This window comes from Carcharhinus amblyrhynchos, chromosome 5 (assembly GCF_965287045.1).
Source record: "Carcharhinus amblyrhynchos chromosome 5, sCarAmb.v2.hapA, whole genome shotgun sequence".
NCBI classification, from domain to species: Eukaryota; Metazoa; Chordata; class Chondrichthyes; order Carcharhiniformes; family Carcharhinidae; genus Carcharhinus; species Carcharhinus amblyrhynchos.
The window spans coordinates 35,045,861-35,058,461 of record NC_137328.1 but is presented as its reverse complement, the minus strand read 5'-3'; the positions used below and the strand labels follow the sequence as shown (position 1 = coordinate 35,058,461).

The 12,601-nt window shown below is 40.4% G+C and overlaps 1 protein-coding gene across 2 annotated transcripts in view; it reads right to left on the bottom strand.

Annotated features, from left to right (window-relative positions):
• fbxo10 (F-box protein 10) overlaps positions 1-10,384 on the bottom strand; it is a 42,985-nt gene extending 32,601 nt beyond the window's left edge. For both annotated transcript variants that reach the window (XM_080188625.1, XM_080188626.1), the window contains exons 1-2: positions 10,151-10,384; positions 3,441-4,031 (exon numbers count right to left, since the gene is read on the bottom strand). In XM_080188625.1, the coding sequence (XP_080044751.1) occupies positions 3,441-4,025 (585 nt within the window). In that variant the 5' untranslated portion in view covers positions 4,026-4,031; positions 10,151-10,384. The remainder of the gene's footprint in view (positions 1-3,440; positions 4,032-10,150) is intronic.
• Between the last annotated feature and the right edge of the window lie 2,217 nt (positions 10,385-12,601).

Here is a 12,601-nt window from a genome sequence, read left to right as displayed (position 1 = left end):
AAATCAGAATTTTTAAATTGATCTCAACTTCCTCTTCCTTTCTTTTGAGCACTATGCCCTGAGGTATATAGCCCAAAATTGTGCATATCTTTTTAACCACTCACGTGCCCTTCAACCACATGTGCACACATACCTCAGGACTCTTGGTTTCATCATCCCCATTAGAATTATGCTTTCTATTTCATACTGGTGCTCCTTGTTCTTCTTACTAAAATATATAACTTCATATTTCTCCACATCTGCTACTATCTGCCCATTCCACCAATCTGTCCTAGTCCTCGTCTATCATTATCCTCCTCACAGTTTACAATGCTTCCAAGTTTTGTGTCATCTGAAAAGTTTGAAATTGTGCCTCACACACCCAGGTCTAAGTCACCAAGAAAAGCAAGGGTCCTAACACCAGGCCCTAGGGAACCTTGCTGTATAGTTTTTTCCAGTCCGAAAAAGCAGCCATTCGCCACTACTCTGTTTTTTATCACTCAACCAACTTTGTATCCATGCTGTCATTGTACTTTTTATTTCATGGGCTTCAGCTCTGCAAGTCTATTAGGTAACACTTCATTAAGCATCTTTTGGAAGTACAACACATCAAGAACATTACCCACAACCATTCCTGTTGACTCGAAAAATTCAGTCTAGTTAGTTAAACACAATTTGCCTTCAACAAACCCATGCTGGCTATCCTAATCTGTATTAAGAAAACTGAAATCCTCCATTTTTCACTACTCCCTAGTTTTTACAATTCTTGGCAATTTTTCTCCATTGTATCTTCCCCATTCATTGCTGGCCTTTGCAACATACCTATTAGTGTTTTTCCATATCTATTTTGTTAAAATCTTCAAAAAATCTCCGTGTCAGTAATTCTTACATCTTAATTTATGCATGACAAGGAGTTTAAAAAAAAGCATAAATCAGTGAGTTATTAGACAAAATGTGCCCTTAATTAAAACTCTCCATTAACTTTTATTACAAACAGTTTTCAAGGAAGTGGCAAAAAACTGTTCTCTTCTTTTCTAAGTTACTTTTCCTTTCCCACATCTACATTAACACCTATGCTAGCTTCTTTCATATTTGCTCCAATCTGCCTTTGGCATTACAAAAAGCACAAATCACACCTCTATCATCTCTACATTCAATTTTCCAAGCACTGCTCTTGCAAACTTCCCCTCACTTGCAAGCCCCACAGGTTACAATTCCTACTGAATACCTCAACTTGTGTGCTCACCCATGTAAAATCCCACACATTCATCTGGCTGCACTGCATCCCCAATGAATTGCTTTTAAGTTTCCCATCCTTGTTTACTTTATGGCCTTGCTGCACCCAATTTCAGCAGCTTCTTTCACTCACGCAGCTGCACACAGCCCTGTTTGTTTCATACTGGCCTACAAGTCGCCCCTCTATCCACTCTTTCAGTCATTTATGCTTCTTCCCAAATGCCTCCATCTTCCACCACACCCTCAAATGGAGCATAGCCATAGACCAATGGGTGATTAGTGGGATGCAATCAGCCATAAATAGATAATGTAATGAATTTCTGATTGATTGGCTCAAAGAAATTTCAAAATGATCCTTTTAGACATCATTATTCAGGAGATTAAACAAGGTTTGGAGATTTATAATGGTGTCAATCGAATGTGGACCATTTTAGAAAGTTGCGCCTAGGTAGGTTAAACACTTACTTAATTCCATACGTTATATTTCCATAGTTCAAATTGTTTGTGTGTGCCTTCCTTTCTCTGTGTTCAAAAATGCAACAAAATAAGATTTTCCTCAAGCTATTATTCATGCTAAGCTTTTCTACAGTGACCAAGTACCAGTAAGACCACACATTCACTTCACCTTTTAATCTTATGTTTGACCATTTATTGACAGTGTAATTATATAAATTATTGGTATAAAATTTGACAAGCTACTGACTTAGCCTAACTACAGGCAAAATGAATATTGACATTTAGAGAGGTTTATAATCAATAATCTAATAAACTGATTTAAATTATTAATCTAAATTAGGCTATTAATTCATGATTTATTGAATATGACTATTTATCGCATATCAGCAACTCGGTATTTTCAATTAAATACAAAATAGTCTGCTATTCAAATTAATAATGTTAAGGACTATTTTTGCACAATGCACCAAGTTATTGTGTATAGGTCACAGGACTGAAGTACAACACCTATAAGCTGGGCCATCCAAAATGCTCTGCACTAGAGAAGTGAGGAATAGGAGTAGGCCTTTCAGACCCTTGCACCTGTTCTAACGTTCAATTAGTTCATGGCTGATCTGCAGCTTAACTCCATTTACTTCTCTTAGAATTATGTTGGGTAAGGGTATCTAGAGATACAAATCAGTCTTGAATATTACACAGTTTCGAACAGTGCAAAAAATGCAAACCGTATCGTCAAATATGCAAATAACCATAGGGCAAATCAATTTGCACTATTGGTATGCAGGATGATTTCTCATTTAAAAAATTGTAAAACAAAACATGCTGAAATGTGGCCAAATTTTAGTCCCCCTCCTACCTAGGACAGGAGTAGACTTACAGCTCAAGTTATATCGATACCCTATTGAAATAGTGAGTCTGATGCATCAACATAGATTAGCAACTCGTATCCAACATATATGATTTAAAAAATTATGGCTTTTTTATGTTATTGGTTTTCAGAAGGTGACCAACCCCTCCATACCAAAAACATTGTAAGGACCCTTAAATTTGCAGGCCACCTGTTACCAGTTGCCAAAAGGTTCAACACAAAAAGTGCTAATGCAGATAACCAGCATCAGCCAAAGCGACCCACTTCCTCCATCCCCCCTATGGATATAATCCACACCATTACCTGGAAAGGCAGCAAGAGCACCTAGTGTCTGGCAGGTTAAACCTTAGCTCTTAGCTGCAGGAAATGTGATGTGGTTTGGCAAAGAAAAGTGCAAACTAATATGGATTGAGCATGTAAATTATTAAATCCAAAAACCAACCTGTTCAAGAAGGGTCAGACAACCAGAGTCTTTGCAGCAATTACTCAACCTTCCTTTTTAGTACACACTCTTATATACAGCCGGAATGATCACTGCCTATTATCAAATGGCACTCTAAGTAAAAGGCCTCTCATTTCAAGACATGTTCACGTGACTGGTGCATATGTTAGATCAAACTGTAGTCTTTAGCCTCTCAAACCAGATTTCAAATCAATTCAGACTACCCAGGCAATCATCTCCTTTGCTGTTTGCAAGGATCCTACATAGGATATTCAGTCTAACACCTATTGTGAACAAGCCTGTAACACAAGTCTAATGTTAAACTGCAAACTAACTTAGGGGCACAAGGCATCTGGTACAGGAAATGGAGAACAGCTGATGGTGCTAGCCAGTGACTCATACTGAGATGAAACATTAGATTGCTAAGTTCCTACTAGATATTCTAGAATAGATGCTCACCTTGTACACAACAGGAGTGAACCATGCGGGCATGAGGGCCAGATTGCATAGTCGTACTGTTGGACAATGTTGGTCGAAACTAATGAGGAGTGCCACATCCCCTAGCTTTCCATGTCCAATTATTTCCACAGGGACTTTTAACGTCACCTCATTCTGTTCTTCATATACTCCAGGGGAAATAATAATCTTATCATACACATTGGCAACTGCTAAGGCACTCCTGAGGTTTACATGTTCACTTGTTGGGCCAACAAATATAGTTTTTCTATCCTTCTTCCGCCTAAATAAATACAAGCAGTTTGAGGATTCCAGGTCTTGGGCATTTCTGGTCCAGATCTTTGAAGTTAAATGATGTTGTTTAAAAGCATCCCGCCAGGAATGAGGCTCAACATTTGGATGAATAGGCCAGTTTGGGTGTTTGCACTCACTACATCCAAGACATAGCTGTCTCCAACGGGTATTATCCAGGCTGATAATCAGTTCTTGCCAAGCTCTGCACACCACGCAGCAGCGACCCAGGTCTGGAAGAGGTAAATAAGCCAGAATCAGGCGCCACAACTCCAGTGGGAGACCACTGATCTCCATGGTTACCTATGAATGAAATAGAGACCATTAGACAAACTTATTAAAAGAGAAAGAAAGGAATTGTATTGGTGTAGTGCTTTTGAGTCAACAAAATATTGCTAATGCCAATGAATTCCTTTTAAGTGCAGTCATTGTGTTTATTATTTAGCCAGTTTCATGCACAAACAGCAGTACAATGACCGACGACGTGTTTGACTAATGTTTGTCAAGGGATGTCTATTTTCAGGGTACCCATGATCTTTTTCAAACAACAGCACAGAAACTTCTGCAACCATCTGAACAGGAAGATAGAACCTCATATCATCCAAAGTCAGCACTCCCTGCGTAATGCAGTGAATTGTCAGCCTGGATTATATGCTTAAATCCTAGGTTAAGAATTAAACAAAACCTTCCATTTATCATGGGGCCACAGTCATTGTTGGTAAATCTTGGAATGACAAATGTTGTGTGTTTTTATCCTCCATATTACTTTTCAGATGTGGCACTGACTGTGCATGGTCCTTTAGGATATCAAATGAGAGTTTCATCCGGGTTAGTTACCAGAATACCTGAGGAATGACAGTACTTATAAGAACATAAGAACATAAGAAATAGGAGCAGGAGTAGGCCATCTGACCCTTCGAGCCTGCCCCGCCATTCAATAAGATCATGGCTGATCTGTCGTGGCTCAGTTCCACATTCCCGCCCTCTCCCCATAACCCTTAATCCCCTCTCTTATCAGAAACCCATCAACCCGCGTCTTAAAAATATTTAGCGAGGTAGCCTCCACCACTTCAACTGGCAGAGAATTCCAGAGATTCACCACCCTTTAAGTGAAGAAGTTCTTCCTCAACTCCGTTCTAAACTGCCCCCCCTTTATCTTGAGGCTGTGCCCCCTAGTCCTACTGTCCTTTCTGAGCAGGAAGAGTCTTTCCACCTCTATCCTATCGATCCCATTCATCATCTTATACGTCTCAATGTGATCTCCCCTCATTCTTCTAAACTCTAACGAGTACAAGCCTAGTTTATTCAGCCTCTCCTCATAGCTCAACCCCCTCAACTGCGGTATCAGCCTAGTAAACCTCCTCTGCACTCCCTCCAAGGCCAAAATATCCTTGCGTAAGTACGGCGCCCAAAACTGCACACAGTACTCCAGCTGCGGCCTCACCGATGCCCTATATAGCCGCAGCAAGACCTCCCTACTTTTATATTCAATCCCCCTCGCTATGAAGGCCAGCATCCCATTCGCCTTCCTGACCACCTGCTGCACCTGCAAGCTGGGTTTGGAATCCTATTTTTAACCACTCATTCATTGAACTTGGGTTTTGGATGAACAGCACCACAATTTAGAAACAGTTAGAGTGTATGAATATGCAAGCACGACATGGTACAACTCATATTTTCACTCAGAATGCTGTTTCTGGGTACTGGCATGTTTCGCTCATAGGAAATCGCTATGATCTATGTGGATGTATATTTAAGCAGTGAGGCCAATCCAACAAGCAGTCAGAGGATCTCCTCTGATTGCTTGATCAGCAGCTACTGTCAAAAATAACTCATCTAATTCTGCCTGTTCATTTCCAACTCATTGATCAAAGCTGCGTCATAAACAATTAAGTAGGAGGAATAACAAGCAGCACAGGCTACAGAGCAATAGCACCTCTTTTTATATAAATGTTTTACAGTGCACTTGCATCATACAACTGTACTACTGAATCATTTTGCACCAAAAAGAACACAAATTTACATAACACTTTTCACGACCCCAGCACAAATTAGAGAGACAGCCAGTTAACCTAGACTACAAACTTTACACACTCAATCTCCCTGTGCTGTCTGCAGATTTTGACACAGTTGACCTCACCACCCTCCTCCAACATTTCTCCATCTTTGCCCAGTTGGGTGGGACTATCCTCACTTGGTTTAATTCTTGTCGATCCAGTAACAGCTATAGAATCTCTTGCAATGACTTCTCTTTCCACTTTTGCATATTTACCTCCAAGGTATCCTGGGCCCCATTCTATTCCTCACCTGCATCACCTTCGTAGCAGCATCACCTGAAAACAAATCAGATTCCACAGATATCCTGACAACAACAACTCAACCTCAGCACCACCTCTCTTGAACCATACAAAATCTCTGGTAAGTAAGTTGGTTAGACATCCAGTATTGAATTAACAGAAATTTCCTCCAATTTAGATAACAGGAAGATCGAAGCAATTGTCTTCAGTTCCCACCACAAACTTCATTCCCTAGCCATCAAATTTATTCCCCTCCCTGGTCCCTATCTGAAGCTGAATTTAGCATCCTATTTGATCCAAAGTTGTGTTCCATGTCCTCTATCACTAAGACTGCAATCTCCATAATATTATCCATCTCTGCTCCTGCCTCAGTCCATCTTCAACTTAAATATTCATCAATACTTTGTTATCTCCAGACTTAGCTATTTCAATGTTCCCTAACAAGTCTCTCATCTTTCCCCCTCAGTAAAGTAAAACTGCTCTAAAAATGTTCACCATCACCTACACATGGTAGCCTATAGTGGTTCCCAATCCAGCAACATCTCACATCTAAAATGGTCACCTTTACTCTCTCACTAGTCTCCCCCTCCATATTTCTATAACTTCCCCCAGCCCTACAACACTTCAGGAACTTAGTGTTCCCGCATGTCTGGCCTATTAAGTATCCCCGATTTCTTTCACCCCACTGTTGGTAGCCTTGTCTAGATTCCAAGCTCTGGCATTATTAAAGCTTGAGCTTTCTCTCCTCCTTTCAGATACTCCTCAAAACCTATCTTTTTGATTAAGCATTTGGTTAATTGTGGTAACTTTCCTGCAAAATATCTGGTATCTTTTATCACATTAAAGGCACTATATAAATGCAAGCTTTTGTTGTTATATTGGGTAAAGAAGGAATGAGAACTTCCTGCTCTCCTAGCTAAGCAGTGGAAGCGCACAGAAATGCAAAAACAACTTCAGTTTTCCGACATTGGTAACCTTCATTAGTAGCCTAGCAAGATCCTTCACAGGGCAACAATGCTCCTTAGGGCGACACAAAATACATTTTATATAAAAAGCCAAACTGTTCAGCTGTAACTGAATCAAACTGTTTCAAGAAGGCTTAAATTGTTCATCTGGAACTGCACTCATTCCCATCACTGACTTTCTGATAAACTAAATCAAATTAAAAACCTAAGCAAGAACATGAATGTGCAGGAATACCAAAACATTCGAAAGGTTGCCAAGAGGCTGACATTACTAACCCATCTAATTGCAATATTGGTACATAAGGAACTAAATAAAAGCAAGTAATGTATCAAAAGATTTTAAAGGACTTCAGATACGATTACTAGTAGCTGTTATGTAGCCAAACATGACAGTCATTTTCACTATCAACATTTGGCATATTTTTCTGATGTTATTGGTTGAGAAAGGAATGTAATCAGAACACCAGGATCACAGTCCACTCTTCTTCAGATGCTTGAGTTATTTTCCTGCATTTTCTGTTTTTATTTCAGATGCCAGGGCCTTTAACATCCACCTCTAGCAGACAGACAGAAACCAAGTCTTTGGTTTATAATTGGGCAGATCAAAAGATATGCAGGAGAGAGTTTAAAATGGATAAAGTGCTCAATTTATTCCTTTGTGAAGAATAATTAACTTGAATTTATACCACACCCAACCACTTCTCACAAATAGGGGAGGTGATGGCCCAGTGGCATTATCGCAAGACTATTAAGCCAGAAACTCAGCTAATGTTCTGGGGATCCAGGTTCAAATCCTACCAATACAGATGGTGGAATCTGACTTGAATTAAAAAAATCTAGAATTAAAAATCTATTGATGAAGCGAGTGTGAATAACAATGTATTGAGATAATAAGGGTAAAATAGGGAATAAGCTCACTGAGAATCAGGTATTACTGGGATATAGTCACAAATTCAGCAACATTTCAACATCAGCTATATTTGTTGATTCCAATTTCCTAAATCTTTTAAACCAATGGGATATTCTTAACATTGTCTTAAAGGAGTTAATGTGCACCAATGTAGTAACTCCTTTACTACATGTTATTTAATGGTCATTTGGACCAATGGGTCTATTCCACAAACATGCTGCAAACAAGGATCCTCCCAATCTTTCGCGTAATTTGAACCCATAACCTTCGATTATTTTCTCCCTTATGCACTTATCTAGCTTCCTCTTAAACATATCTACATGTCAATTACTCCACATTGTAGCAAGTTTCACATTCTGATCACTCTCTAGGTGAGGGATTCTCACCCAAAATCGTACTGAATTCATGACTATTTTATATTCATGATCCCTGTTTTGGATTCTCCAGAAACAGAACCACTTTCTCTAAATCTAATCAAATGAATCCCCTTCATATTTTTTTTTAAAAGACCTGTGTTTGATCACCCCTCATCCTGTTTAGTCTCAGTTGTGGTCTCATCCTTGTTTTTACTCCCCCTCCAGTGCCATTCAATATTCTTTCTGTAATATAGAAATCAGAACCATCTCCAACCAAGGTTCTATGCAAATTTAACACAAGTACATGAGGAGTGACTAACTTTCCTTGGCAAACAACAACCAAACAGTTTGCAAATAAAACACAAATAGATAGAAGGGCAACAGAACCATAATGCAATCAGAATTATTGGCTGCATTTTCCATAAACACATAGGTGTCACACTGAACCATCCAAATCAGGAGAGTTAGAGCTGAGTTATCTTCTATCAGTTGGTACAACTCCATAATGAAGTGTGACATATCCGTTCAATGGCCTTAATGTCTTATGACACATGATCATATCACTCAAAACATCAAGATATTTCATGTGCAATGAATTATTCGGAAATACAGTCACCATTAATATCACTGTCAATCTTTTAGTTAAAAGGAGTTCATAAGCTCATCTTTAACAGATGAGCTGTTATTATTGAAATGACTTAAAAGGGTTTTCTCATGTTACCGAGTTCACTAGGTCCCCTTATCAAATTGCCTAGCATCACATCCAGACGAAGTGTTTCTGTAGCATATTGTCTACTAGAATAGGAAAATTGAAAACAACACAGTTTGGAGGGCTGAATCCAACACCTCATTTCTTCCATGGTCCTTTAAGTGAAGAAAAGATTATTTGGTCACACTTAATAAAACAGTGGTTTGGCCTCTGCTGAAGTAGTATGGGCACAAAACTTTACAAAGATTGGGAAGGCCTTATAGAGGATGCAGAAAAGGTTTATTGAAATGGTACCAGGACTGGAGACTGGGAAAGTTCTGAGAACAAAGTTCTGATTGTTCTCCTCAGAACATAGAAGTTAAGAAGAGATTTGACAGATCTGTTCAAAATCATGAAAGGCTTTAATAGAAGGAGGAACTGTTTCCTGTGGTAGAGGGTTAGTTCAGTCTTTCATGCCAGATCCTGGATCAGGCTTTCCCGGAACACATTTCATCCCAAAATTATGGGCTCTTTAAAGCATCAGGCGGCAAATTCACAGTTTGTGTTCGGGCCTGTGCAGGAGTGCAGACCTAGCACGGAAATCAGAGTTGGGGTGTGTCACGCGCCTGCATCCTCCTGCTCTTAGAAATTTTACTACCCCACAGATAGGTTTGTCAGCCCTGCTGTCAAGGCTTCACTAGTACCCACAAAGTGAAGCGTCCCTTATTTTTGATCAGAGTTGGTCACTCAGAGTTGTGATCAGGAATACACTGTCTGGGAGAGAGGCAGAAACAGATTTATTGGTAACTTTCAATATGGAACTGAATAAATACTTTAAAAGGAAAACACTGCAGATTGTGAAGGACGAGGAGAGGGTGACTAATTGGATAACTCTACCCAAGATCCAATATTGGGCATGTGGCCTCTTCTGTGCAGTATTATGCCATGATAATAGGGGTACTTGCCATGATCTCAGCTAGGAAAGATGCATTGTAAGGAAATGCACGGGATAACTGATACTTTCCCATTTGAAATGTAGATTTAATTGAAGATCTTTCTGTGGATTTGCTTTGAATGTACATTGTTTTGCTCTCTCTCATGTGAGGATGTAAACTCATTTGTTCCGATTCCAGAGCAGGACCCAGCTCGGGAGGGGCGGGTTCATGCACCAACTCTCCCAGTGCCGGTACGGGGCTCCGAACTCACCTTTGTTTTGTTTCTTCAGTGAGGCCGACACATGGCGCCCGCAGAGCTCCGAGTCCGCGGACTCTCACTCTCCGCTCGGCCCGGCCTGGCCGCAGCAACCACCGACCGCTTTCTGCCGCTCCATCGGCCTCCGAGAGCAGCGAGCTGAGCCTCCGTCCTCCGCTGCCGCCTAACCGGCCGGCTGCCTCCACCCGAATGCCGGAAGCAGCCGCCGCCACCGCCCGGCATCCCGAGCCCGGGAGAGACGGGGGGGGGTGGGGCGGGCGGGGGGGGCCGGGGGGCGTGACATCACCTAGCAACAGCACGGTCGTTAGGGAGATGAGCCGCAGGCTTCCAAAAGGCACAGAAGGATACTTCGGATAAGACATGTCTCCAATGTACACTTCACACAGAAAGGAAGAGAGGACATTGTTACATAATGTAACTCACTGACAGATTGTTTCAATTGGTTATTAAAAATCCATTCAAAGCACTGGCTGTGCGCTGTCAACACTAAAAACCTGACACTTTCAACTAATCCATCTGACAAATACATCCGACAAACGTGTCATAGGTGCTCTTAACACTCAAATTCAGACACTTTCACGGGTAGTTGATAAAATGCACCTAAATCATGGAAAAATTCAAAAGTCATTTCCTGGCCGTTGATTCCAAATGGCTTTGCCGTCATCCAGATCCTAAATAGGATTACCAGATTGTAAGTAGAAGTGATCTTTCCCAGCTTTAACACAAGTTACAAATACTGGCAGGTTATAGACTTGTCAAAAGGTCTTCTAGACTGTAGACGAATCATCTTTCTGGTCTTGTACACTCCATTCCTCGACGATACTCAGGGGCTTGACCGAACACTTAAAATATTGTTAGTAAAGCCAATTTATAACATTCTAAATAGTTACCTTGAGTAAAGCAAATACTAAACTCTTCTGTATTTTGAATTACTGATTTTCTTTATAATTGCGGCATTACTTACCAGAAAAATCTTCGTAGGAGCACACTGGAATCAAAATCTGGGGACGACTTTTCCCTTTTCTGTTCCCCAAGTTACCACTTCAAGAATTATAAACCGAAATTCCTCTAAGCAAGCACTGGGACATTTATTGTTAAATAGACCATGAATCATTAACGTTTTCTGACAGTATCTGACGGTACTTATGGGATAGCCTATAAAAAGGAGTATTATACGATTCTATGCTAAACGGAGCATCTTCAAAACCTATCAATAGTTTTTGAACAGCAGAATTGAAACTTAAACTTGTCAATTATAAAGCAGAACAACGACGCCCCCAGATGTTATTTTTGGATATATTGTGATCCTTACATGTAAAATATAGAATTTCCAGGACTGTAGTGATACCATCATAGGTGGTATTACGTCTGAGTACGCCTAATCTTGTAAGAGAAAGCCTCTACCTCTAGGTTTATTCCAAATAGTAACATTATGTAGTTGACTTAACCTTCGGCATTTAGAATGGCATTATTTTCGAGCAGCTCTTAACTCCGGAAGTACCCTTACAGATCCTGGGTTGCATCGGAACTGTTTTAGTATATATTTATCACAACTCAATCTCCATCATGGTGGCACAATGGTTAGCATTGCTGCCTCACAACACCAGGGTCCTGGGTTCAATTCCCAGCTTGGATCATGGTGTGAAGTTTGTACGTTCTTCCCAAGTCTGCGTGGGTTTCCTCCCATACTGGTTAGGTGAATTGACTATGCAAAATTCTCCCTCAGTGTACCCAAACAGGTGCCGGAGTGAGGCGACTAGGGGATTTTCACGGTAACTTCATTGCAGTGTCTATGTAAGCTTACTTGTGATTAATAAATAAACTTTAAGTTCAAAGTGACATAGAGAAAGAAATCAGGGCAGAAGTAGGCAATTTGGCCCTTTGAGCCTGATCTGCAAAACAATTAGATCATGGCTAATGTGTTTATGGACTCCACTCTAGTTTCCTGCCAATATACCATAAGCCTTGACTCTCTTGAAGATCAGCTTTAATATATTTAATGTCCAGCCTCCACTGCTCTCTGGAGCAGAGAATTCCAATGATTAACATTCTGAGAGAAGAAATTCCTTCTCATCTCCATCTTAAATAGGGGATCCTTTATTCTGAAACTATGCCCTAGTCCTAGACTGCTGTGAGGGGAAATATCCTCTTGGCATTCATCTTGAGACTCATCTATGAAGAAGCAACATTCTGAAAGCTTGTGCTATCAGATAAACCTGTTGGACTTTAACTTGGTGTTGTGAGATTTCTTACTGTTCCTATATTGTAGCAAGCAGAACTGCACACACCATTCTCATAGATTCATTGAATTCCTACAATGCAGAAGGGAGCTATGTGGCTCATCAAGTCTAAACAACCAGAATTCCACCCAGGTTCTAACCCCGTAACCCCACATATTTACCTTGCTAATCTCCCTGACACTAACGGGCAATTAGCATGGCCAAT